This window comes from Peromyscus leucopus, chromosome 6 (genome assembly GCF_004664715.2).
Source record: "Peromyscus leucopus breed LL Stock chromosome 6, UCI_PerLeu_2.1, whole genome shotgun sequence".
Classification (NCBI taxonomy): domain Eukaryota; kingdom Metazoa; phylum Chordata; class Mammalia; order Rodentia; family Cricetidae; genus Peromyscus; species Peromyscus leucopus.
In genome coordinates, this window is record NC_051068.1 from 126,182,526 (window position 1) to 126,208,655 (window position 26,130).

General features: G+C 40.9%; 1 protein-coding gene across 6 annotated transcripts in view; it reads right to left on the bottom strand.

Moving 5' to 3' along the window:
* Nucleotides 1–26,130, bottom strand: part of LOC114702493 (serine/threonine-protein kinase TNNI3K) — a 273,778-nt gene that overhangs the window by 136,012 nt on the left and 111,636 nt on the right. For all 6 annotated transcript variants that reach the window (XM_028882930.2, XM_028882931.2, XM_028882932.2 and 3 more), the window contains exons 12-17: nucleotides 21,609–21,695; nucleotides 20,542–20,598; nucleotides 19,521–19,613; nucleotides 19,374–19,431; nucleotides 19,080–19,274; nucleotides 18,273–18,377 (exon numbers count right to left, since the gene is read on the bottom strand). In XM_028882930.2, the coding sequence (XP_028738763.1) occupies nucleotides 18,273–18,377; nucleotides 19,080–19,274; nucleotides 19,374–19,431; nucleotides 19,521–19,613; nucleotides 20,542–20,598; nucleotides 21,609–21,695 (595 nt within the window). The remainder of the gene's footprint in view (nucleotides 1–18,272; nucleotides 18,378–19,079; nucleotides 19,275–19,373; nucleotides 19,432–19,520; nucleotides 19,614–20,541; nucleotides 20,599–21,608; nucleotides 21,696–26,130) is intronic.

Consider the following 26,130-nt stretch of genomic DNA (forward strand, 5'->3'; position numbering starts at 1 on the left):
TTAGTAGCTTTTCTGGACTCCAATGACGAATGCCAGTGAATGAACCTAACAAAGGAAATGAAAGTCTTTTGTGGTAACTTGTGAAAGACACTGAGAAAACACAAATATGGAAAGATCTATGGTTTGGCTTGGAAGAATTAGTGCCAAAGTATTGAAATCAATTTAAAGACTCAATGCCCTCCCCATCAAGATACCAATGACATTATTGAGTGAACTATAAAAACAATCTAAAATTCATATAGAACTGGTTTTTAATAGGCAAAGAAATCTTGATCCAAAAATAAGGCTGGAAGCATTAAAATATTTAATTTTAATGCATATTACAGAGTCATAGTAGCCCCCCGAAAGCATGGCACTGGCATCAAAACAGGCATGAGGACCAATGGGGTAGAACAAAGGTTGCAGAAATAAACCCAGGTTTCTACAGTCAACAGGCGCTCACCAAAGACTTTCACCACAGGAAGGGCAGTCTCTGATAACTAGTGCTGGGGAACTGGAGATCCACACACAGGAGTGTGGTGGTATTGTGTTCCCCAAAATATTGTGCACTCTAATAAACTTATCTGGGGTCAGAGAACAGAACAGCCACTAGATACAGAGGCCAGAAAATGGTGGCACACACACCTTTAATCCTAGCACTCCAGAGGCAGAGATCTGCCTAGATCTCTGTGAGTTCAAGGCCACAATGGAAACAGCCAAGCATGGTAACTCATGCTTTTAATCCAAGAAGTGATGGCAGAAAGCAGAAAGGTATTTAATGTGTGAAGACTAGGAACTAGAGCTGGTTAAGCTTTTCGGCTTTTAGCAGCAGTTCAGCTGAGATCCATTTGGATGAGGACTCAGAGACTTCTAGTCCGAGGAAACAGGATCAGCTGAGGAATTGGCTAGGTGAGGAAGCCGTGGCTTGTTCTGCTTCTCTGATCTTCCAGCATTGACCCCAATACCTGGCTCCAGGTTAGTTTTTATTAATAAGAACTGGGTCTCTGTCTCTCACCATATTTTAACATGATCTATGCCCTGAGCACGTATGCCCTGAGCACAGATCTTGGACTCTGAAGCAGTTGGCTGAATACATAGTGGAAGCAGCTCACTGTGTCAGCAGATTACATGTAAGTTTCTCCATTAGCTTAAAAGATCTTTGTCTCCAGTTACATGACACCGTTGATGGACCACCATTTGACTAAAGGCCACAATTGACCATGGACCGCTTCACACAGCTCGGCCTGGTCAAACAGCACTTTGATGGTTTGAATAAGAATGTCCCCCCTGGACTCAGGTGTTTGAACACTTGGTTCCCTGTTAGTGGTGCTGTTGGGAAGGTTTAAGAGGTGCAGATTTGCTAGAGGCAGTGTGCCACTGGGGGTGGGCTTTGGAAGTTTTAAGTCACACACCACTTCAGGTTCAACCTCCCCGCTTTTCTGCTTGCATTTGAAGAAGTCTGCTCCCAGCTTCCCATGTCTGCCCCTGGCTTCCATGCTTCCCTGCCAAGGTGGATTCATACTTCCTGAACTACAAGTACAAATGCATCCTTCCTTATATAAGCTGCCTTGGCATAGTATTTCATCACAGCAATAGAAAAGTAGCTAATACTGTTAATAAATAGTCAGTTTTTGTTTATTGTTTCTATTATCCATTTAAAAAGAAGTAGACATGGAGGCTTTGTAAAAACATCCCAGTTCACTTGTTTCAGCTTATTTGCTTAAACATGGCCTAAGAGACAAAAGCTCCCCGGTCACTCATCAGCTGCTGGTGCAGCAGCCGCTCCCTGTGCATGAGCACAGGCGGGCCTTTCCCCACCACCCCTTGCAAAGTTACCTTCTGTTTATTTCCAACTTGATGGAAGCAGCAGGTCCTGTCTGTGTAATTGCTTCTATTTCCACTAAAAAATTCAGTTTTCTTGATTCGGAGACAATGCTTGTAAACAATTTGGTTTTTATTTTAAGCTTTTTTTGTCCCTCTCTATGCCCATCTAACCCTTTATACCTTCCTTTCTCTATGGTTTTAATTATCCCTGATATCATCTCCAATGTAATTGAAGAAAATTGTCTTGCAATTATGAGAATAAAAGAAATATGAAGCCGGTGTCCACTCCTTCTCACCTGTGTCTGGATGCTCCATTGTGCATTGTTTGCTGATAACTGGTGTGATGAGAGTTATGTGTCTCTTATTTACTGTCTCAGTGAGGACTGTGTTCCATGTCTTTACAATGCCCACTGGAATACAAGGAAATAGCTATGAATGGTCTGTGTCTATGCACAAGTACTCCCCAAACTTAGCTGTGATCCGTCTATTTAATTCCAGGAGGCAGCTATATACTGCTGTATACTTAATCATGTTTCCAAGCTTGGAAAATTAAATCTTCAAATTAAACATTTCCCTGATGAGCTCCTCTGCAATCCTTCCATTTGTTTTAAAAAAATAATAAAAAGTGAAAATCACACATTTCAAGTGGTAGTAGGTCATGATATCAATTCACATTTATTGGGGTATCTCAGAAAAATAGAAATGAAGAAACCTGCTGTAGGAAGAATGAGGAAAGCAGGAAGGCAAGTGAGTGAGTTAACCAGAGAGGAAGGATTGTTCTCATTTGTAAAGAGTCCATTCCAGAAAGAAATTGAAGCAGCAAGGATGGATGGATTTTCCAGAACAGACCTGTTGGGTGGGGAATAGACCAAGGGCTTTGAGGATGCCCATTCTGCTGATCTGAGAATAGCCAAGGACTCAGCAGTGAGGGTGTGCCATCAGGTCCCAGGTCTAAGTAATCCACTGTCATTCAGCACCTTCCCTCTTCAAGTTCCCAATCTAACTCCAAGGACACTATATGCATGGTTGAGTTCTTCTCTACCATGTAGTTCACTAGCTACATAGGATCCAACACTCTTATCTTGCATAGCCCTTCCCAAAATGCTGCACTCCAACTGCACCCTCATTTCTCAGTTGCCTAAGACTTCAAAGCTTCCTTTAAACATTTTCCTTGCTAGATTATCTGTTCTACTTACCAACATTCTTGAGTTGAATTGGAAAGCAGTAGCAATGCAGTGATACTAGAAAGGACCCCAAGGCTACAATTGGTTTGACTATATTCCAATACCAGAACAGTCACCTAGCAACTATAAATCAGATGGATGTGAAGATGGTTGTTTTTTCAGAAGTAAAATGGAGTAACTGTACTGTATGGGTTTTAGTTACAATTAGTATGGAATATTTAAGGCATGCAGATAAAGGCTGAGAGGCACTTTCTAAGTGATAATGTTGGCTGTGACAGGTGCCCACCATGCACTGGGAATGTCTAGTTCAGTTGTGTAGGTGATTTCTTGTCTTCTGAATTACAGAGGACACTGTTTTTGTCTTCATTGTATTCAAGTTCTCCATTGTTTTCAGCACAGTGAGAAGCTCTTGACTAATTAAAGCATGTCTTTCTTAACTCCCTAGACCCTGTTTCCCTGTGCTTCTCCATACTGCTTTTCAGGGCTTCTTGGTCTCTCTGATGGTGCTGACTTCTATCTTAGGTCTTCTCTCATGATTGACTATCTCCTTCACTCCACAGATTATAAAACTGTCTTTTTGTTGAGACTCTCAGACATGAGATAATCCCCTGTGCTTAAGATTTGCATTAAACAGCCTTCTTGAGGCCTCTTCTCAAATATCAGGAGCTTCAAGTTCAAAATAGCTGTAGTACCTCCAGGCTGCTTTCAAAAATGTTTTCCCAACTAACATCACACCGATGCTGTCTTCATTTGTTGAGCTCTTATCTTCCCAGAATCATCTACATGCATCCAACAGCAACCTGATGGAGTCTACATGGAAGTCATTGCCAAATCTGTTGACTTCTCTGTCTACACTGCTACCATCTCAGACCAGTCCTGGCTCATGTCTCATGTATAATGGCACTAGAGACTCCATATTTGGCTGTATTATTCTGTTTTCAATAATACTTCAGCATGTTCCTTGTTAAAATCATCCATCTTCCAAGACTGCAACTCCCCATTGAGACAAGACCTGTTTTGCATCCCCAGTGTTTGCAGAGGCAACAGAGGAGCTGGCACACAGTGTATTCTGTGCAAATACACAAGCAAACATGTTTCTCTGCATCTGCATCCTGGGGTTCCTTGGGAGCTATGCAAAAAATTTTTTGTTATTGTTTTGGTTGGTTTGTTTGTTTTGAGACAAGTCACTGAATTCACCAAGTAGGCTAGCATGGCTGACCAGTGAGTCTCATGGATCTACTTTTCTAACTCTCCAGATATGAGATCACAAGTATGTATAGCCACACTTATCTTTTTTACCTGGGTTCTATGGATTGAACTCAGGTCCTCAGGTGCTCACGGCAAGCACTTTATCCACTTAGCCATTTTCTTCCTAACTCTCAATGTGTTTATTTTATAGATAATTTCCCTCTGTGAACTAATTTTGAATTGTCTCATCATACTCTCTTAATTTGGGTTAAACAGACCTTAAAGATCAGGGTGGAAATGGGATTATTTTCCACAGTGATTACTTTGATGTACATCCTTTCACTTTCTGAAGTGTTTCTTACACCTGAGCTATAGTGTCTATTTGTCCTCACTTCTATCATCTAGATTATAAACTATTTGCTGTATCAGTTTTGATTAGATCTCACAAAAGTATTCTCTCATCAGTGTTCTGTAACAAGGGAAGCCTTTTCAGCCATTTTAGTGCAGCACACTGAACACCACACACTTGATGAATGAACTGCTTTGGGGATACCTCAGTTCATTCTCAGATATTATATTTACTATGCAGCAACAGTTATGAGGTCACAGATTTTAAATCCACCAGTTTTTGTAGTGGGACATAGACACTGTATGCCTTTTGCTTCGTCAATGTATGTATTTGGATAATCAATAGAAGCTGGCACTAAACATCCCCAGCATCATATCAGAGCCTGAGAAAGTGGACAGAGGGTAGATGCATTTTTCAAGGAAGTGCTCACTCTTCCTTCCTGCCCCTGTTCACAGTCTTGATGCTAAACACATTATCAGACATCTACCTGAGTGTGTGACATGAGTATAGATTCATTGATGGCCTTTGAGAAAACTTTTTGTTCTCCAATTATCTATGTACACCATTCTTTAGCTGGAATTTGTTTTAATATCCGAAGTGAGATTATTTATCAAATGACTTTTCCTCTTCCTTAAGGTTATGAATAGGTCAAATACATTTTGTTCATGACTGGAACATTTCTAATTCTTATAACTTTGCATATCTCCTTTTAGAGAGTTTGCATTCTTTATTCTACATTAGACAATTAATCTTTTACTCATGTTAGAAAGAGGAACTCCATCTATTGAAAGGCTGTAATTTGATGAATTTAAGCACATATATAATCTTGTGAAACTATTAAAATTATGGTCTCAAGACAGATGGTACCATTTCCAGCCCAGAAATATTCCTTGACCCTCTAACAACTCATCCAGTTCTTAGCCTTCAGTCCCAGGAAACCATTAATCTTGTCTACTATAGGTTAATCAGCAGCTTTTCAAACAGCATTGAGGCTGTTACTGTGTGTGCAGCATAGTGTCTGAGTGCTTGCTTATCATATGCTATCTAGGGTTGATTCTCCAAGACTATAATACATGTACATGCACACATATATGCACATGTGTGTATGTGTATGTATATGAGCATACACGTGTATATGTATATCTGTATATGTGTACACATGTGTATATGTATCTGTATATATCTCTATGCATGTATGCATATATGCATTATGTATCTTATTCTAGGTAATTTTTGTTTCACATGTCTAAAGTAACATTTAGCCAGAGAATTGTGGCCACACTTGAATCTATAATTTAGATAATTCTGATCAATTTGTAAGAGTGAAGAGTCACTGAGAAAATGAATACTTTTATCTGTGCTCAGAAGGTATCATATATGTGTGTTGTTGAAACCACAGGAATATTTTATAAGGAAACAAAAATGCTTCTTGAAGAGTCGCTTCTTAGTAAAAAAAATTAAAAATTTCCATTAAAGACATTCAATAATCCCTTTGCTCAAGAAACCAAGCATCACCATAAGACACATTCTGAATTGATTAATTTAGATGTAAAAACATAACAAGTGGGGGAAGCATTGCTACTGTTTCTGCAGGTTCACAGGAACCTGATTTGGGTTCCCACACTCTTTTCACAGGAATATTTAAATAATTTGACTGTGACAAGCCAAACTGTTTTGAGACCTCATTGAAAGTCAAATGAAAACATTAATCACATGCAAAAATATTCCAGTCAGGCATGGAAATGCTGCAGGTTAGGAAATAAGTATGTTGCCCATGAGAAGAAAAATCAATTGACTTAGAAAAAGCAAGTGCTGGCTCAAGTCTACATGGTCAGCATTGACTGGAAATCACTAGGGTTTTAGGGTCTTGTTTCTGGCTTATGAATTAACAGATAGCCTTGAGCCATGTCCACACTATACAATAAGTTTGTTTGACTAACTTTCACCTGAGAAAATTAGAAATCAGATCAGTGGAACTACTAATCACTTTTCCTTTGTTTCTCACTGTTGGGTGTTTGTTTTATTCAACTTTTTTTGTATGGGGGGTAGTTTAGTGACTAATAGGTATATAGTTATCCTTAACACAAAATATCTAGGCTAGTGATTTATACAATACCAATAGTAATTAAGCAAAAGAATGACATTCATGTCATGAAATACCACATTTATACTGAGTGAGAATTACTTTCTTATGATTGTTCTGAATTCTGCAAAGTGAGGCACACTGTTGAGTACATTGTATTGTTATTCTGTCATGGTTGTTCTGGTTAACTGGGACTAGATATCAATCTATACCTGTGTTTTGGACTGTATAACTATACAATATGGGTTACAAACTTAGCCCATCACAAGCTTTATTGCCTTAGTCATTCTGCAAATCTCCTTAAGCCTTCCATCCATTTCCTGTTTAAAAGCACCCTCAAAGTTAGGAACACATAACTAGATAGGACATGGGAAACACTGAATTTGACAGTTGGGGCACAGCCTCATTGGTGGATATTACTCTACGACCCTTGATGTTTTATAATTAATTCCTTATTGCATTTGACACTATTAATTGAATGCCTACTAAGGTACTCGGGATAGAACAGTATAACATACACAGTGCTTGCCCTAACAGAGAACCTCCTGTCCAGTAGGGAATACACTGGTGTCCAGAGTGAGTTTTAACTGGGGTGTGTTAACCCAAGATTTGCATCAGCATGAGGGATATGCATCTTTGGGGTGAGATTCCTAGAGGTAGACCAGAATCAGTCAGGAACAAACAGCCCAGGGTAAGATCTATGCCAGATGTGTTTTCAGATAGATGATGGAGATGTAGCCAAGCAAAAAAGACAAAAATTGAAGCCACAAGGAAATTCTTAGTTTGTCTCCCTGCTGCTCCAGAGCTGAAGAAGTTTGGTAATTAACAGCTCATTAGCTTCATATTTAGGATACAAAAGGAACTTTGTCAAGGTTAATAAGAGTTCAGTGGGAAATGTTTGCCCGCAAGGCCACCCACATCCAACAGGAAGATCAGTGTGTCTTTCTTATTCTTTATGTGAAATGAGAAAAAAGAAATTAAAGAAAGTGGAAGAATTAGAAGATGTCTGTGATCATTAGTTTCCTTCAAAAGCCCTGTTGAGTCAGAAGGCCTCCGGAGGACGAGCCTTCCTGAGACCGCACACAGTAGAAGTCTATTAAAATGTGCTCCAATCTCAAAGAAAGGGGTCACCCAAGAACCCTGACCCTTTGCTCTGAATGGACTAATGAAAGCCAGCTGCTACTCTAAGAATTCAGACATAGGGTTTCCTTCCTCATTGTAGAGAAGGCCAACTTCATCAGAGTCCTGGCTGTCTCATCTGTAGCACCGGGTGCCTTTCACCAACTTCTGTAGGGTTTCAAAGCCCTTCTATGAGGAGGGTCTAGTGACTGAGAGTACAGTTCTTCATGGAAAAGCATTAAATGTAATTGATACGAAGACTGCCACTGCAGCATTCAAGAGCTGTGAGCACTCTGTGAGGCTGCCCTGATCTTCTCCCCAGCTGCTGCAGGTAACAATAAACCTTTTAGAAAAGGAGTATGATGTCTCTGAACTGTCTGGTCACCTCAAAACCTTCCACCTTCAGCATGAAGGTGACCCTGGGTGTTCTGCAAATAACCAGCCATACTGAGAGACTCTCCATCTGCTTGCAATGAACAGAACTTAAATGGACAGACATTCCCTGTATCAGGTGGAATGGAGGAACCTTACCTGTGTAAAACACCTCCCAGGCTGTCTGGCTGATTCGATCTGCTGTGATTGTGCAGAGCTGCTGTGTTGTAGGTACAGCCACACTATCTGGAGCTAGCACACATGCCTGAACAGATATGCATTGCCCATTCCTTTGTGTAACTCATAACTGTAAGGAAAAATCCATTCAGGAAGATCGACGCAGAACTCTCGCTTCTATTAACTGGGGGCCAGGATGTCTTAACACCCGAGGCTGATGGCAGAGACTTTCCCCTTTGGCTGTAAGTGGCTGAATTGCTGTTTCCACCAATGTCTTAAAAATATCTTGATTTATGATTTTACTTTGTTACTATAAAAATGCCATGAATCTGTTATCACCCCAGAAATTAGAATTTAGGAGCTTTAAATCTGTATTTCTAGGCCATGGCCACTCATATTTTGGTTCTACAACAAACTGTCTCATCCTTTTAAGATGAATGCTTTCTGATTTGATGATTAAAAGCAAATTTCTTTTGTGGAAACTTTCTCTAATGAATTTATGACCTGGCTCTACCACTCACCACAAGGGTATTTTCATGAACACGGACACACATAGCCTATACTGTCTCTGTTGTGCTCATGAAGAACTTGAATCAGAGAGAAAAAAAGTCAAGTGAGTCATGTGATGCAACAAGGCTGAACCAATGGAGGACTGCAAAGCTAGTTGTCTCCCAGGCTCAGGAGGCTGGGCTGGGGGAGTTCCTCTTTCCTGTCGCTATGAAGTGAGGGGCAGAACAGCCTTCTTCACATTAACCTGGATGTTTACTGAACTGTAATGCTGAGTGAGCTGGTTGCCTCTGGGAAGGAAAGCTGTATATCAATGCTGATGCCCCACACAGTCTCTACAAAAACACAGCTTAGTCTTGCTGACTTCTAGAACATACTTCTGATGACTCTTTTTTACCATGACGTTTGTCACCCAGCTGCCGAGTAAGGAAAAGGTAGGCATCACCATTGTGTGAATGAGCTCTGTGGAGAGTCACTGAGGAGGACCCTGGACACATATAACTCAAATTCTGCCCAGCTATGAATCTATGTAACTGGATTGTAATGTAATCCATGCTGAAAAGCTCAACTGCAGGTCTCTATGGAGGAAGGAATGTGATCTGGGCCCTTTTCCCATTCTTCACAGAAAAGATCCATGTGCAGTCCACACGTCCCCTGCAGCCTTACGGAGAGAGTTATCCGTCTACAGTATGAGAAGCAAAACCATAGCCATACAATCAGAAAGGAGACAGACAACCAGAAGCACACTCGACTCTGAAGAATATGAAGTAGTACCAAAGAGACGGCTCAGGCTACCGACCGGAGTGCCATCCCAGGTACACATGGTGGAAAGAGAACTGACTCCTGACACTTGGTACTCTGATATGTACACATGCACTGCATCATATGCACCCCTCTCATACAAAATTAAAGTGTAATAATTAAAAAACCTTATTAAATAGTAAAATATTCCTTTAGAACGATGATAATAATTGCTAATATATTCTTTCACTTAAATCCAAGAAGTCATATAATTGTTACCTGAAAGTTATGTTAAGGAAAGTTTCAGTGACACAGGTTAGAGAAGATTGCACAGGTGAGATTATTTACACATTCACTGACTGGTGTCTGTCTGTCTTACTGTGTCAAATTCATGCTATGCTAGCTACTGGAAATGTGATCAGTAGGAAAAGAATTATCCCGTTATCAAGCATAATGCCTGCTTTTAACTATTAATTCTGACTCTGGGTCCTTTCACACATTGTGCTGAGACTTTAGCATCTTCAGAATCCAGCATTAATGCATTTCAGCATGTGGAGGTTGAGAATGATGAAGTGGGAAAGGCAGAGATGCCAGAGGCAGCGTTAATATCATTACTGAAAGGTTAGCTACTCAGGAAATCGACAAGGTACCAAGGAGGCGTCCGCCGAGTCTCCAAGAAACAAGAGCAGAGAGAAATGAGGCCAGACAGAGAGAAGCTTTTGTTGACATTTTCAAAAGCCTTTGTACAGGCTGGGTCTCTGGAGAACGGAAGACAGCCAAAGAGGGAGTTGGCAACAGTAGAAAACTGCAGGTCAGTGAGCTCAGCAGCAGCCTAAGGGAAGCATGCCAGAGAGAGGCACCCTCCAGCGAGGGAAGGAGAGGAGCTTCCAAGAAGGGAAAGCACCCCTACCCCCTGGCCTGGAAGTCCTTGGGGTGTGGTTGTGTTGTGTTAAGGAAAAGGAGCAAAACAAATCACTTAGAAAAACAACACTGAAATTTTCTGTCAAACACAATGTGGATTTTTGCATCACAGAATTCCTGCTCAGAACTTTCTGTGCTCTATGAAAGACACAATAATCTCACATGTGGCTTAAAACCTACCTTGAAGTGTGGGAGTGAGGATCTAGGTGGGATAGATGAACCAAGGTTCTGATGCCACTTACCCAAGAGATCTACTGGGGCAGGTCTGACAACACCACACCAGTGGGACAACGGACGAACGCTGACATCAATATGACCCCTCAGATTTAAAGGAGTTTAGTGTTGAAGGGAAGGTACTTAATGAGGTGTTGCATAAGAGAACTATTTTTAGAACCAGTGAACGCAGTCAAAATTAAATGAATCATTCTAATGGGGGCAGGTAAGAGCGGAAGGAATTTAAGTGGCCCTCAGAGGACATTTCAGCTATTTCTGTGGATGCACAGAGAGCTAACTATTCAGGCCTTGTGGCGTTACGACAGTGCAGTAGGGAAATTGGGAATCAGGTTGCAAAGTTGTTCCTAGTTGTGGAAGCTTAAGCCGATGCAGTATGCTGAGGGTACTTGTGACATAATCGGCCTCTGGTCCTGGGCAGTGAGGACTGTGGTGGGTCGGGGCATCCACACGAAGGCAGGACAAGGCAGGTGGAGAACTTCCGTTTAGATAATGGGTAGGGACTGCAGAGTCAGAGGAAAATCATGGTTTTTTCTGCAAGTTCTAGGAGCTGAGGACAAATCCATAGGTTTCCAAAGTCAGAAGTGTGTGTTGGAGTGGAGGCCAGATATTGAAATATGAGCGGGTTCACACGGAAGAGAGAGTGACTTGTGCAGAATGGCTGAGGTACCCTTCTGCTGCGTGTGACACAGTGAGGCTCTCTGAATGCTGAAGTCATAGTCTGTGTTTAAACTTTCTCTCTTAAAGATGAAGAGTGTGCATATACTTTGTCTAATGTGGGCTACATGGATGTGTGACTGAGTCTTTTAGATTGAAAAATGCAGCTCATGCTCTGGCACTCAGCCAGTCACATGCTTTGCTACTTGGACCATGTTCTGGTCCAGGAACATCCGTCCCCACTTTCTCAAACGCAATTTTATGTTTCAAATCTAACTAATGTTTGAATTAGAAGATGAATGGGTAAAGAAAGTATTTTACCTATATGCAATGGAATTTTGTACAGTCATTAAGACAAATGATATCATGACATTTTCAGGAAAATGCAAAACCACAGTTGTTAAGCACTGGAATCATCACAGCAAATAGGACTGTATATATTTACTGTTAATTGATATATAACACATATGTGTACATACACATGCGTCTTTATGCATATGAATCCATTGCATATTGAGCATCCCCAAGCCAGAAATCTGAAATCCCAAATACTCCAAATTCACTAAGCGTTGGACCCAGTGACTCTCACAGAAGCTAGTTTGAGCACGTTCATGCTTGGGTTTCCAAGCAAAGACTCCTAAACTGGCAAACTCCTTGCTATGGCTCCAAACTCTGGAACATCAGAGGCCTGAAACACTTCTGTGCATAGATATATTCAGTCATCATCAAATTCTGCATTCTTCTGTGGTCTGTGACCCTCAATATATCCATGAATTGTATCTGGTATGGAAACATTTCCTCTGTTTTGGCTGCTTGTCAAGAATATACATTCTTCGGAAACTTCTACTGTTACTCAGGGACTGTACCTCAGCATCTATAGTATAGGCTATGAACCTTTAGAAACTGATGATTCTTGGAACTTACTCTCTGGCACATGTACCAAGGACTTACACATCTCTGACTTCTGCATTAATCCTTGGTAGGATGAACAAATAACCATATTTTATTTAGCATAATAATTTTCAAAGCCCCATATCACAGTGCTCGTGTGATCATGGAAACGAGTCATTGGTCTTGTTCAAATCTGCACAGTCTCAAGTGTGGTGATATTTTATTTATGCTCTAATAAACAAAGCTTACTTGGAGATCATAGGAAAAATCCAGCCACTATATTAAACATAGAAGTCAGGAAATGGTAGCACACACCTTTAATCTTCGCATTCGGAAGGCAGAGATTCATCCTGATCTCTCTGAGTTCAAGACCACACTGGGAACAGAGCCAGGCATGGTGGTACACACCTTTATTTCCAGCACTAGTTAACCATAAAGGTCTGGAGGTCTGTACAGACAGACAGGAAGTGACAGAGCTGGGCAGAAAGAGGAAGTGATGTAGCTGGGTGGAGAGAACAAGTGAGATGGCAGGGACAGAAAGGACACAGGCGTGGGTATATAGGAAGTGGCTGTCTCTTGGGCTGAGGATATTTGACCGGTGAGAATGTGGTTGGCTTCTTTCTGCTTCTCTGATCTCTCAGTTGCCATCCCTGGCTCTCTCTCTCTTTTTTTATGTTTTTATTAATAAGAATTTAGCAATTTGTCTTATACTCAAGCTCAACCTGAGGCATTCAGAATCAGCCCTTCTGTGATTGAAATCTCCAAGTCAGTCTTAAAGAATGGAATCCTATATGATACTCATAAGTTTCAGATATATTCCTTTATGTTCTAAACTCTGCTAGAAAAGTTCTAGTGTCTATCATTCTCACACACAGCCGTAGCATAGCAGAAGCTCTTGATAATCTCAAACATTCAAGAAACATTTGATAAGCAGTTCAAAAGTAGAAAGGATTAGAAAAAAAAACATGGTTTGGAAAATCTCAAAGACCTTCTTGTGGTGACGGATTTAAACTAGACATCTACAAAGCCAGAGCTGTCAGCAGCTTCATACTTGTCCACTGGGTCCTGTGGACTTCAGATACCAGCGGCTGAATCATTTCTGTGGTCTGTATTTGGGCATTAGAGTTCTCAAGACAGTATTGTCCACAAATGCTAATATCCTTCTGTATCACCACAAACTGTAATGGACAGTCATCAGACTCCATCCCTGCAAACAGGGACCATGCTTGATGGATAACTAGAAAAACAATAAATTACTTTGTTTGACTGTTGAGGTTTTTAATTGCAGTTTTGTATTTTGTATTCAATTGAAAGGCAAATGCACGTGTCAAGTTAAAACCAACTATTAAATTTTTCTCCTTTTTTCTTTGTTATTTCCTAAAATCTTCACAAACTTATTTAAATGTCATCTTCAAAATTAAATTCCATTTAGCCCTTACTAGGCTTGTCTTTTTAAATGACCTGTCACTCATCACCAAAAAGTTTTCTGTTTTCAAATTATCTGTAATTTTTCCTTTATATTTACTGGAATAAGGTTCTCAAAATGCCAGCAGAGTCCTTAGAATTACACTGAAGACAATTTAGTTCTACTTTCTGAAAAGAAATATTTGTTAAACGTGATGTGGAGGTTTCTGTTTTGTTTCATTTTGTTTCAGTTAAGACAGGGTCTCAATATGCAGCCAAAGCTGGCCTCAAACTATACATCTGAGACCTCTTAACATAATCCAACAGCTACCTCCTAGGGCCTGAGATTACAGGTATTCACCACCATATCCAACCTAATAGAGTGCTTTTATAATCCCCTTCCTATATAAGGGAATAAATGAGGTAATAAGAACAAGATGCATATCTGTGTAGTGCAACACACACACACACACACACACACACACACGCACGCACGCACGCACGCACGCACGCACGCACGCGCACACGCATCCATATGGCCACTGTGAAGCAGGTGCCACTGTTCAGTTCCTATGGTGCTGTTAAAGGATAAAGTAGACTTATCTGGAGAGAAGACCACCCATTTAATCCACATCTGTTTGCAATGATGTCACCATTTTCTAACAGTTTAGAAATACCCTTGTCCAAGAGAACAGACAAGCACAAAGTTTTAAAGCCCTTAGCTGTAACTGTGACCTTAAGAGCCAGCTTCGTGAAATGAATATGTAAATTGGGTTAAGGTTTAAGTTGATCCCTAAGAATCAGAGCACTCCTGAATAAAACTGTGAATAGTTTAAAAATATTTAAACTCTATGGACCGTTCGTGGAGGGCTCCATCTTCACTCTCGGTTTACTAAAGCAATCCCCAGAGATATACCCACAGGCCAAAGAACTAGACAATCCTCACTGAGCTCTCCTCAGCTGATTTTAAGTGAGGTCATTTGATAAATAAAGTTAATCATGACAAATACCATCACTACCAACTGTTCTCTCTCTGTCTTCTGAGATGACTCGATGTTCCATTACAATGTAGAGTGAGACTTGTTCTAAGAAGGAGGCTCTAGATTGGTCTCTTTCCTCAGCTCATTGTCTACACAATGGAGATAAACAACAGTACAGGCTCCATGAGAGCACGGCCACCTTTCAAGCAGAGCTCTCCTGTGCACTGCAGCTGTTAAACACATGGCAGCTCACCCCGCCCTCATTCTTGTGTTTACCGAAAAAATAACTTTTACTTATCCCTTGAACCTTCTCTTTAGTATATATTGAAGACTGAAATTAATGTTAAGGATATAATAAAAAGCCACAGAGAGATCTTTCTGGCCAAGAGAAAAGTAGTTTTCTATTTTCTTTTGCTGCACTAACACCCTCCATCCTCAGTATAGAAGTGTCCCCTTTCTGCAGGTTGGCCAGCCACTTCCTTTATAATTATGAAAGCCATTGAGTGATTCCTCGAGACTATTGGGAAATAGGCATAATTGCATAAATTAAGCCCCTCTACTTTAAAAAAAACTTTTTTATTACTACAGTGGCATCCCTAATGCCTCAAGAATTTATCTAAATATACTTTGATTGAGCAATCTCCACATATGAATACAAGGCTCCGATCTCAGCAGGTCAGGGGAGAGAGCAGCCTCTCTGACCCTGAAGCCATCTGATGTATGGAGCAGTTAGGGAGATAAAACCATAAGCAATCAACAATCACATCAATTCAAAGGCAAGCTGGCATCTGAGCACCTCTGCCTGTTCCAGGGAGACTTGAATACTGAAGAATTGCAAAGTGTGTATCCTTAGCAAAGATCCAGGCCTATTTTTCCAGCGTTGCATCCTAAGCAAGCTTTTTACTACACTGTGAACTTTTACATGCTTAGATTCTCTTGAAAGCTGCTTTCAAATCATTTCGATCCTCAGTCATGTCCTATTCCAAGTGGAGACTTAGTTGTTTCCTTAGTATATGACTTATTGTATATATAAATAAATTGTAGTAAGCCCCATGATGGATGAAGCATGTGACTTTGAGTCATGTACAATGTCATATCTACATAAATATAAAAAATGAAAGTTTTACTGTTGTTGGCTGAAGATGGGTAGAAAAGAGTTTTCAAAAGTAGATACAAGAGTTAGGTCCCTATGCACGTTTCATGGAATTTGAAGAGTTTTGGAAGATTTAAGCTCTATGATTAGATTATACTCAGGAAAAATAAGGTAAAATAAGCTTGGCTTTGTTATCTAATAAATGTTTTATTTTCATATCTAATCAATATTTATATTTTCGGTCCTACTGAGTAGCCGATGCTAATAACTTACATTTACTGACAAGGCAATAGGCTACACTTGGGGAAGGAATGCTGGAGGACATTGGCAGCCGCCGCTTGTGCTCTGCTGCCACACAAGATGACGGGAACAGGCAGTGATAACCTCCATGCCCAAAGTCCCCAGTTCACTGTCTGTTCCCCATTGAAACCATTTCCCTAAATATTGTTACTAAAGCTCAAAGAATAAGTAAGTTTGAAAAGGCAAAAAAAAAAAAAAGAACTAATAACTAAGTGAAGACATGATGTCTTAAAACTAAGAAACTATAAGTTCTCATACAATTTACTTCCAACATTAGAATCTACCAACTCTACTCAGCTCATTTTCTCTTTCTTGCTTTTCACGCCTATCTTTTCCTTTCATTTCACTTATTACTACTGCTATCCTGTTTTTAATTAACTTCTTGCCTAGACTGCTGCAATAATTATCTCATCAGATTCTTGACTGGATCCTCATGGAGAATCCACCAGACAGTTTGGTCTTTCCATAACAAAACCTCTGGTCTGTGATTGGAGCAGAAACATCCTCAGGGCTCCTTCTTGCTGGCAGAAGAGCACTGAACCAGCCTTCCTTGTCCCGCACGCACCGATTTATTTCTCGCTCTAATTTCTCTACTTCTTTCCCAGTGTTCACACACATGCACACCTTTTTATCCTGTACACTAAAAGGGAGCTCCTTATAGTTCCTCTACATATGTTTAACCTTTTGATCTCTATTTGATAAGTCTCTCCCTACACCTGGGATGCTCTTCCAGATTTATTCATCCCTAGGGAATGAGTGATATGTCACTTCATCCATGAAGCTATCTCTAAACTCCTCTGAACTGATTAACATTCTTTCTTGAATTTTATAAAAAATTTCACTGCTTATATTTTATAGAGCTTGATGTTAGATATATTTAACTTGCTTAAAATATATTTGGATAAGTATTTTTTTTTTATCTCTGTTATGATGTGAAATCTCCTGGGAAGTTTGAGAGTAGGATGTGTGTAAGTTTCATTTTTCACATGGAAATGCACCAAATGCAACTGACTGTAAGCATAGCCCATGCCCATGTGGTTGTTGATCAAGTGATTAAATAAAGTGATTTCTTAATATGTAAAAGTTTTAAATGATATCCACGATTTATACGACTCTCATTCACAGTCATGAAGTGGGAGTTGCTGGTATAGAACAGACAGACCAGTGACTGTCTACTTGTCTGTACAGCAGACTGGGGGTCCCACTGTGGGTCTGACTCCTCAGCAGTGGGAAATGGGTAAGGGAAGGAAGTTCTCCACTTCAACATTCAGCCTTCAGTCAAAACTGCTCTATTTTGTATACTGGCCACGGTTTGTATCAAGACTTTATTCAGAGAAAGTTTTCACTGTTTAAGTAAAGCATTGAAACCTCTTGGGGTCCCAGCTCTGTGCAGAACTTTGATTATATATTTGTCTCATGCTCAATTCAACATGAAAGCATTTTGCATGAAAACTAGGTAACTATCCTGCTGTGGTTTGGCTGAATTTACGAGCATAAAAATACCAAAATGGCAGTACCAAGGAGCATGTCAGCTAAGATCCTCTAATCCCAGCTTTGTATGAGACAGGGGGACATCCTTCATAGTCACCGAGGTTACTCACTGACCCAACCACCAGCATGATAATTCCAGTCACATCCTTCCTAACACCAGACATTCCTGTCAGTGTGTTGAGGACGTCGTGTCACACTGTGTGCACATGCACAAGTCTGGGTGGTGTTGGTTAGACCATACATGTGGCCTGATGACACAGCCGAGAGATGCAGTCGACACAAGACACATGAGGCTACTGACAGCATAACATGCTCTATTGTTTTACAATAAGTATGAGAAAATTATAAAACATGGCAGAAATTGTAGTGCATTAAGTACATAAATATGCAACTTATTTTTTAATTATCATTATCAAATTCCAAGCGCTGTAGATAACCACAGGTGCTGGGTTTTTGTCTGGTTGGCAGCCTAAAGTATTTTTGTCAGCAAGGCCAGAAAATATCTTCTGTGAGGCACAGTTATCCTTGATGGAAACATTATCATGTCCCACATCTTATGCACAGTGCCATCTTTCTGAACATTCCATAGATTCAGATAGTCCCTGAGAAACAGTTATACAGCTTTATATTTCTGTGACACAATGGCAGTGACCTATTCCCTTTCAGAGAGTATGCAGAAAACTCTAACCTAAGATAAATCTAAAACATGTCCTTACCATGTCATGTTGGGCTCCTTGTTAACTACAGAGTTGTAAGTTCATCATTTAGGAAAGCCAAATACCTGTTTAGGTCTCGGTGGATGATTGGCTGGGTCAAGCTGTGCAGGTACTCCATACCTTTGGCAACGTCTACAGCAATAATTAGTTTAGACTGCAGGTCAAGAATTCTAGAACAGAAAATAGATTGAATGGAGATGAATTGGTTGAAGCCAACACTCAGCATGTCTTGTGAAAGAAAACAGCTCGTGATTGTTATTCTCTGTAACTCTATCTAATTTTTTATTCATTGAAGATGGAGCTAAAAATTCAGCCTGGCAAACGGATTGCACAGTTGGGATCTGTCATTTCAGATATTTGTTTAAAAATATGGTACTTGGTTTTCTAATTTATTTGTGTCATACAGAAATTCATGATAATAACACACAAATGGAATGTTCTGGAGCCACTGAGGAAAACCACTTCCTAGTTACTATCAGTAGAGATCTAGAACATGAACTCAGGTTAGACATGGACAAGAGCATTCTTTTTCAAGGCTTCCTCTTGTCAGTACTGTGACCCCGGCTGGTTATTTTATTCTGAGCTTCCATACATCTACTTTGTTGGTATGTCAAGGTCGGTCTATTTATAAACTTCCATTAGCAACTTAAATCCCTTGAATCTGTCACCTTTGACTTCCTGTTGAGAAATTACTTGATTTAATTTCTTGAAATATAATAATTATTCATAAATCATCAGCTGTGTTTAAAATGCCACACATGTTAACACTCAGAGCTGTCAGAAGGCCAAAGATCACTGATCAGAAAGCCCAGGCACTACGGCAAAGATGATTCTTGTGCTGGGTTCAAGGTGAATGTGGACAGAGCCAATACCTCTTCTGTTCATGAAGGAGGGAGAAGAGAGAGCCTCCTGGTATGTACTGTGTGACAATGGCAAACTGGCTGGGGTCCTCCAGGCAGGCTCCCACAAACTGAACCACACAAGGGTGGTTGAGCTGGCAGAGGATGGACACCTCTCGGCAAAACATATCCACATCTGACTTAGAGCAGTAGGTGTTGGCTCGGTATCTAGGAGAAGAGCAGAGAACTGTTCTTGTCAACAGCAGTTTTCAGGAGGCTGCCCTGCCCTTCCGCCCCCAGGCAGATTTCTCTCGTCTGCTCGCTTACCGTTTGATTGCCACTATTTTATTCCTGCACCGCCCTTTATAGACTTTCCCGAAAGAACCTACGATTATTCAAGAGAAGTTGGTAAATGTTGCCTACAGTGAGTTAGAGATTGTTACGCTATAGCAGAGCTCTGGTTTCTTAGCTTACCTGAGCCGATAATCTCGTGGAACTCAATTTCAGAGAGCTGGAGATGGAAACGGGAGGGCAATCCAGCCCTCAGGAGGAGGACATCAGCTTTCTCTGCGAACAGTAATTGCCTTTTTACTTGGGGGATGTGCACACACGGATGTGAATACACAATGGGCTTGCTCCGCAACAGGTGCTTCTCCACAACTGCTCCCTCCCAACTGCACCAGCTCACTTGGAGATGCTAAGAACCAAGCGAGCATGCTCCCAAGGCCTGCACCAGCTCACTTGGAGATGCTAAGAACCAAGCGTGCATGCTCCCAAGGCCTGCATCACCAGAACCACCTTCTTCTGTCTCAGGCAATCTCTGGGATCAAGGCTGAGCTTTTTGCTCATCTGATCTTCAGTTAGCAGGGCTGGAGACACAGCCACTCTCCAGTATGGCTTGCTTCACAGCCTGAGAAACCCAGTCAATCCCTTCAACCTACATCAATAAGGAAGTCAACTATCGATTATTGATAAACTGGGCCTTTAGGGGATACCCATTAAATGGCAGGTAATAAGCACAGGAATCAATCTGAGGAAATACCCCACACCAAAAAGGACTTTTAAAAGTACAAATTCCAAGTGGTTAAATATTAATTTGTCATGGAATTGTGTTTTATACTTTCCTAGTTTAGTGATGGTAATTTCAACATTCTGCATGCTTTCAAAAAAGTACCTTAGTGTCCCTTATTTGAGATATTTAAAAAATAATAATTTAATAATCTGAATATTTTCTAAAGCAAATATATTTTCAATTCTTCTAAAATATTAATACTTGTAATTATATTTGTTCAAAATATAAATATATAAATAGTACTTTATAACTGTTGACTAAAGGGCATAAAGACAAGGCTAATTATGAGAAGAGTGGAATGCAGCCAGTATTGTTTAGACGAGTGAAGTTGTCATCACTCACAACAAAACAAAACACGTGCTTGTCACATTTAAGCAATAATCACCCTCAGCAACAAAACAACAACCACCCATTGGTAAGTACCTTTCGTCATGCTTTTGATCTTCCCCAGGGGGGATGGAACAGACACATAGGAGCCATCTAGAATCAAAGGACACAGCGGAGCTGAAGGCAGCATCATTTCCTTCTCCATAAAGTTCAGCATGACAAAATTGTAGCAGACAATGAAGTCAAAGTGAGCTAGCTTAAGGTCCGAGTCTCCTTCTGGATGGGGAGCTGCACTGTGGTGGTATTGTGTTCCCCGAAATATTATGCACTCTAATAAACTTATCTGGGGTCAGAGAACAGAACAGCCACAATATTAAACATAGAGTTTAGGTGGTGGTAGCACACGCCTTTAATCCTAGCATTCCAGAGGCAGAGATCTACCGGGATCTCTGTGATTTCAAGGATACAGCCAAGCATGGTGACTCACGCCTTTTATCCCAGGACTGATGGCAGAAAACAGAAAGGTATGTAAGGCGTGAAAACCAGAAGCTAGAAACATTTGGCTGGTTAAGCTTTTAGGCTTTGAGCAGCACAGTTCAGCTGAGATCCATTTGGATGAGGACTCAGAAGCTTCCAGTCTGAGAAAACAGGATCAGCTGAGGAACTGGCGAGGTGAGGTGGCTGTGGCTTGTTCTGCTTCTCTGATCTTCCAGCATTCACCCCAATAACTGGCCTCAGGTTTGATTTTATTAATAAGAACTTTTAAGATTCATGCTACACTGCACTGTGCACACTTGTCTAGATCTACATAAAACGTTTCTAATTCTGTTTCAGAAGACTACAGCACATGTGATTTGTATCTCTTTTCTCATCTTAGTAAATTATTGATGTGTAAAATGACTGTTCTCTGCTTTCCCAGGCCTCCCCAGCCTTGTACAAGCCCCATGCCCATTCAGTCCAAGAAATGCTGAGCTTGAAGGAACTACAGGTGATGGCGGTGACTATTCTTTGTGTAGCCTCACCTGGACATAAACTTTCCAGAAACAAGTCTCATCACTTAGCTACATCCTCCTTCCTCAACACTCGGGGATAGCAGCAGCAGCACATATTTACCACTGGATTCAATATTGTACAGCAATGGAACACAAAGCAAAGAGGGGTACCTCCTCCAGGCTGGGAGTATTCATTACATGGCAGCTCATCCTGGGGTCTCTTGTAGTGCTTCAGAAGTGTGACGATGGCATCATGTCCTTAATTAAAAGAAAAAGAAGGAACTTTACTTTTGTCTTGGCTTATTCAGCAACTCCCCCCTCCCTCAAAAACAAACAAACAAACAATCAAAAATAAACAAAAACAAAAAACTGGAGAACATTTGTAACATAGGTTACTCCTGAGGAGATAATATATTACAATGTGGATTTAATACTTCATGAATTCAAAATAACCTGCTGAGAGTCTCCTGGTAGTTCATGTGGGTAGCAGTGATAAAATGGACACATGATTCTGCTTCTATTTGTCAGAGGACTACAAGCAAATAATTATAGGAATTGTGAGATGAATGAAAACTTCAAAGTAACCATATATGAGATGGTGTAACTGTATGAGGTTAGGACATGATTAAATGTCTGAAAGACACATAAGGTAACTGAAAGAAAGGGGCACATGCTGTGACTGGGCACGGCACTTGGCTGGCAATGCCAGCAACACAGCACTAAGGTTTCTGTGGTGGAGACAAAGATACCTTTGTTCCCCTTCCACAGTGACTCTGTCGTGAGGAATGGCTGCTTTCCCTGGGACCTCTCTATCCATCTTCCATCCAACAGTGGCTCTGTGACATGCTCACTGGGAACAGAGGGACAATGCCACTACCACGTCTATGCTTTAAGATATAGGAAGCTGTTACTCTTCCAGATGCCAGCTACCTGCCAAGGGCTCTAAGGTGTAAGGGGTTGGAAAGCTTCTCCCCCATCCTTGTTACCAGTCCTGGAATGTCACAAGGTTGAGAGACGCATTTCAGTTATAAGCCACTACCTCTAGAATTCTGGACTTATTAAATGCGCCAACACTTATCCTTGCAAAAGATGAAAAATGTTAAATGCTTTTCAGAGAAAACCATTGATTTTCAATAGAACTAAACCTTGACACTATTGTATGCTTTCACTATGAAAATAATCTACTGCAGCTAATTTGTAAAAGAGGAAAATAGTCGACCTTAAACATCTTGCCCAGAGCCATGTGAAATGCAATCGAACCCACTGTAAAAATGGCCAACTTTAGAAACTGAAAAGCATAAATGTTTTCCTATCACAGATACCTGAAAGTTAGCATTGGCTGCACACACCAGTTTACATGTACAGTGCTCACAGTAGATCTCACTTACCAAGTTTTCCCATTGAAAGAACCCAAGGAATAGTAGAGGATGTGCAAGAACACAGGATGGAGAAGTCAACACATTTACTAACACTGTTCCTAAAGGTAGCATTCTAGATCCAGATTCCTTAAGGACACAAACAATACTGCACAGAAATAATGAAATTTGTAAGCAAATCTATATATTAGCTATCTAGATGTTAACAACTAGGGTCTACTGTTTAAAATTATCCTTTGTTCTCTGTTTGTAAATAATGAGTTTTCTGTTTTTCCCAAGCCACAGATACAGGCTGTGCTGCAATGGTGAGGACCAGCCCTAGTTAGTGTTACTTGTTTGTTTGGATTTGTGTGATAAGAATCAGAGAAACCTCGGAGCCTGAATTATGTTAGCCAAGAGGTACATTTCTAGTGAGAGTCCCATAGGAGGGACAGCACACAACGTCAAAGTTCTGAGTGGGAGCGAGCATGACATGGCCTGTTCACAACTAAAGAAGGCACGTGTGAAGCAGAGCAGGAGTGGGTGAGTGGTGCATCTAGGCAGCTGAGCAGAGACAAGAACAGTGAGTGAACAGGGCCCCAGGCTATTCAAAAGTTCACACACAACATGAAGTGAGCACAGACTCCCCAGAGACTGGGAGTGGAAAGCTATGTGGTAGGACACACCTGGTGGCTTCCTTGTGCCATCTAATGTAGAGCTTACAAGGACCGGATCAGTGTAGGTCATTTTTAGAACTACTAGTTCCTATGGTTCTGTGCCTGTGGAAGGATATGCCTTACTTCATTTAAAAACAAAAAAGACCAGCTGTAACAGGAAGTTTTCCTGTGTCCCACAGCCGCTCAGTCCCAATTAAATACACAGAGGCTTTTTTAAGTTACAAAATGTTTGGTCTATGGCTCAAGCTTATTGCTAACTAGCTCTTTTATCTTAAATTAATCTATTTCTATCAATCTATGCATCACCACGTGTCTTGTGGCTTTGCCTGTGTTCCATTACATCTTCCTCCCTCTGCAGCCCACAGCATCTTCCCTGATTCCACCTTTCTTCTCTACGTATCTTTGTTTGGATTTCCTACCTGGCTCCAACCTGTCTTGCCATAGGCTTCTTTATTAACCAATGGTAGCAACACATATTCACAGCATACAGAAAGACCATCCCACAGCAACCAGCCTGTCAGAAAATCAAGTAGGCCACCCACAGACCCTCTTCTGTCTCGCTGTCACCTCAGACCCAACCTGCAGTCTAGTCCCAGTCCTGCAGGCTCCCCTCCTGAACTCCCCATGCTCACTCATCAACTGTATCCCACCCCCAGCTCCAGCAGGAACACCGTGCTACACCACAAGCCACACCTGCCAGAAGACCAGGTTGGCTGCCCACAGACCTTCTGACTCTGCTGCTCCAGCCCCAATACCACAGTCTCATCCGTAGAGCTGCAACAGAACACCAGCTGCAGCCTTCCTTCCTTCCTGCCTACATCTCCTGTGGATCTCACACATCATCCCCACCCCACCTCCACTTCTCCACTCATCACTGTATCCCAGACCCAACTCCAGCAGGCACCCCTTGCTAGCCTAAGGGCTGCTCCTCCCAGGGCAATAAGCAGGCTGAAGGTAGACTCACACCACCCCTGCTGCTCCTGAGATCCAATACCCCCAGTCTCATCTTCAGCTCTGCGGATAAAAACCTCCTGTGGTCTCCCTTTCCTCTCTGACCTTATCCCCAAGGGATCACAAATATCTTCTTCTCCAACCTTCCTTCTCCCAACTCACCCCAGTATCGCAGGCTCCAACACCATCAAGCACTACCTGTGAACACACCAGTTGAACAGGTCAGGAAAACAGGCAACACACAGCTATCACACTCTCCAGAATGCAGAGGAGAAACAGAAACCAAGGAACAAGAACTCACCAAATGAAGACAAATCCAGAAACTAGCACCTAGATCTTTAATCATTCCAAACCCAGATATGGATATGCCAGCATAAAAACACAATCAACAACAGCAAGAACAGTATGTCTCTACTAGAATCTAGCTAATTTTGCTACAACATGCCCTGAGTATTCCAACATAGCTGAAGCACAAGATAAATACCTTAAAGCAACATTTAAGATATGATAGAAGTCCTTAAAGAGGAAACTAATAAATAAGAAATCCAGGAAAACAAACCAGTGTAAGGAAATATATAAAATTGTTCAAAACTTGAAATTAGAAATATGATCAATAAAGAAAACACAAACTGAGAGAAGTAGGGAAATGAAAAATTAGTAACTCAAGCTGGAACTGCAGAGGTAAGCTTCACCAGCAGATTACAAGAGATGGAAGAGAGAATCTCTGGCTTAGAAGATAACAATAGAAAAAGTGGATACATCAGTTAAAGAAAAAGTGAAATCTAAAAGGTTCCCAACACAAAACATCCAGGAAATCAGGGACACTATGAAAAAACTAAATCTAAGAAAAATCAGAATTATTATTAAGAGGAAAGAGAAGAAACTCAGCTCAAAGGATCAGAACATGTTTTCAACAAAATCATAGACAAAAAATTTTCCTAGCCAAAAGGAGATACCTATAAAGATATAAGAACCACAGAATACCAGATATACTGGACCAGGAAAGAAAGACCCCTTGCCACATAATAATTGAAATACTAAACATACAGAACAAAAAGAAAGAATATTAAAAGCTACAAGGGAAAAAACCAAGTACCACATAAAGGCAGACCTATCAGAATTAACACCGGACTTCTCAAGAAAGATGCTAAATCCAGAAGGACCTGGACAGATTTGCTCCAGACTCTAAGAGACCAAAGATGCCAGCCCAGACTACCATACCCAGCAAAACTTTCAATCATGATAGATGGAGAGAATAAGATATTTCATGATAAATTCAGATTAAAACAATATCTGTCTGTAAATCCAGCCCTACAAAAGGTGCTAGAAAGAAAACTCCAAGTGAAGGTTAGATACACACATAAAATCATTATAAATAATCATACACCAGAAAAATCAAAAAAAGGGAAACCCACACATACACACACACACACCATCACCACCACCACCACCATTATCACCAAAATAACAGAATTCAATAATCATGGGTCATTGATACCTCTCTGTTGCTGGATGGCTTCTCTCCAGGTTCCCCAAGCCCCGCAGTCCCACAATCCACTTATAAAATAATCACTCAGATGCTTATATCACTTATAAACTGTATGGCCGCAGCAGGCTTCTTGCTAACTGTTCTTTTATCTTAAATTAACCCATTTTTATAAATCTATACCTTGCCATGTGGCTGGTGGCTTACCAGAGTCTTTACATGCT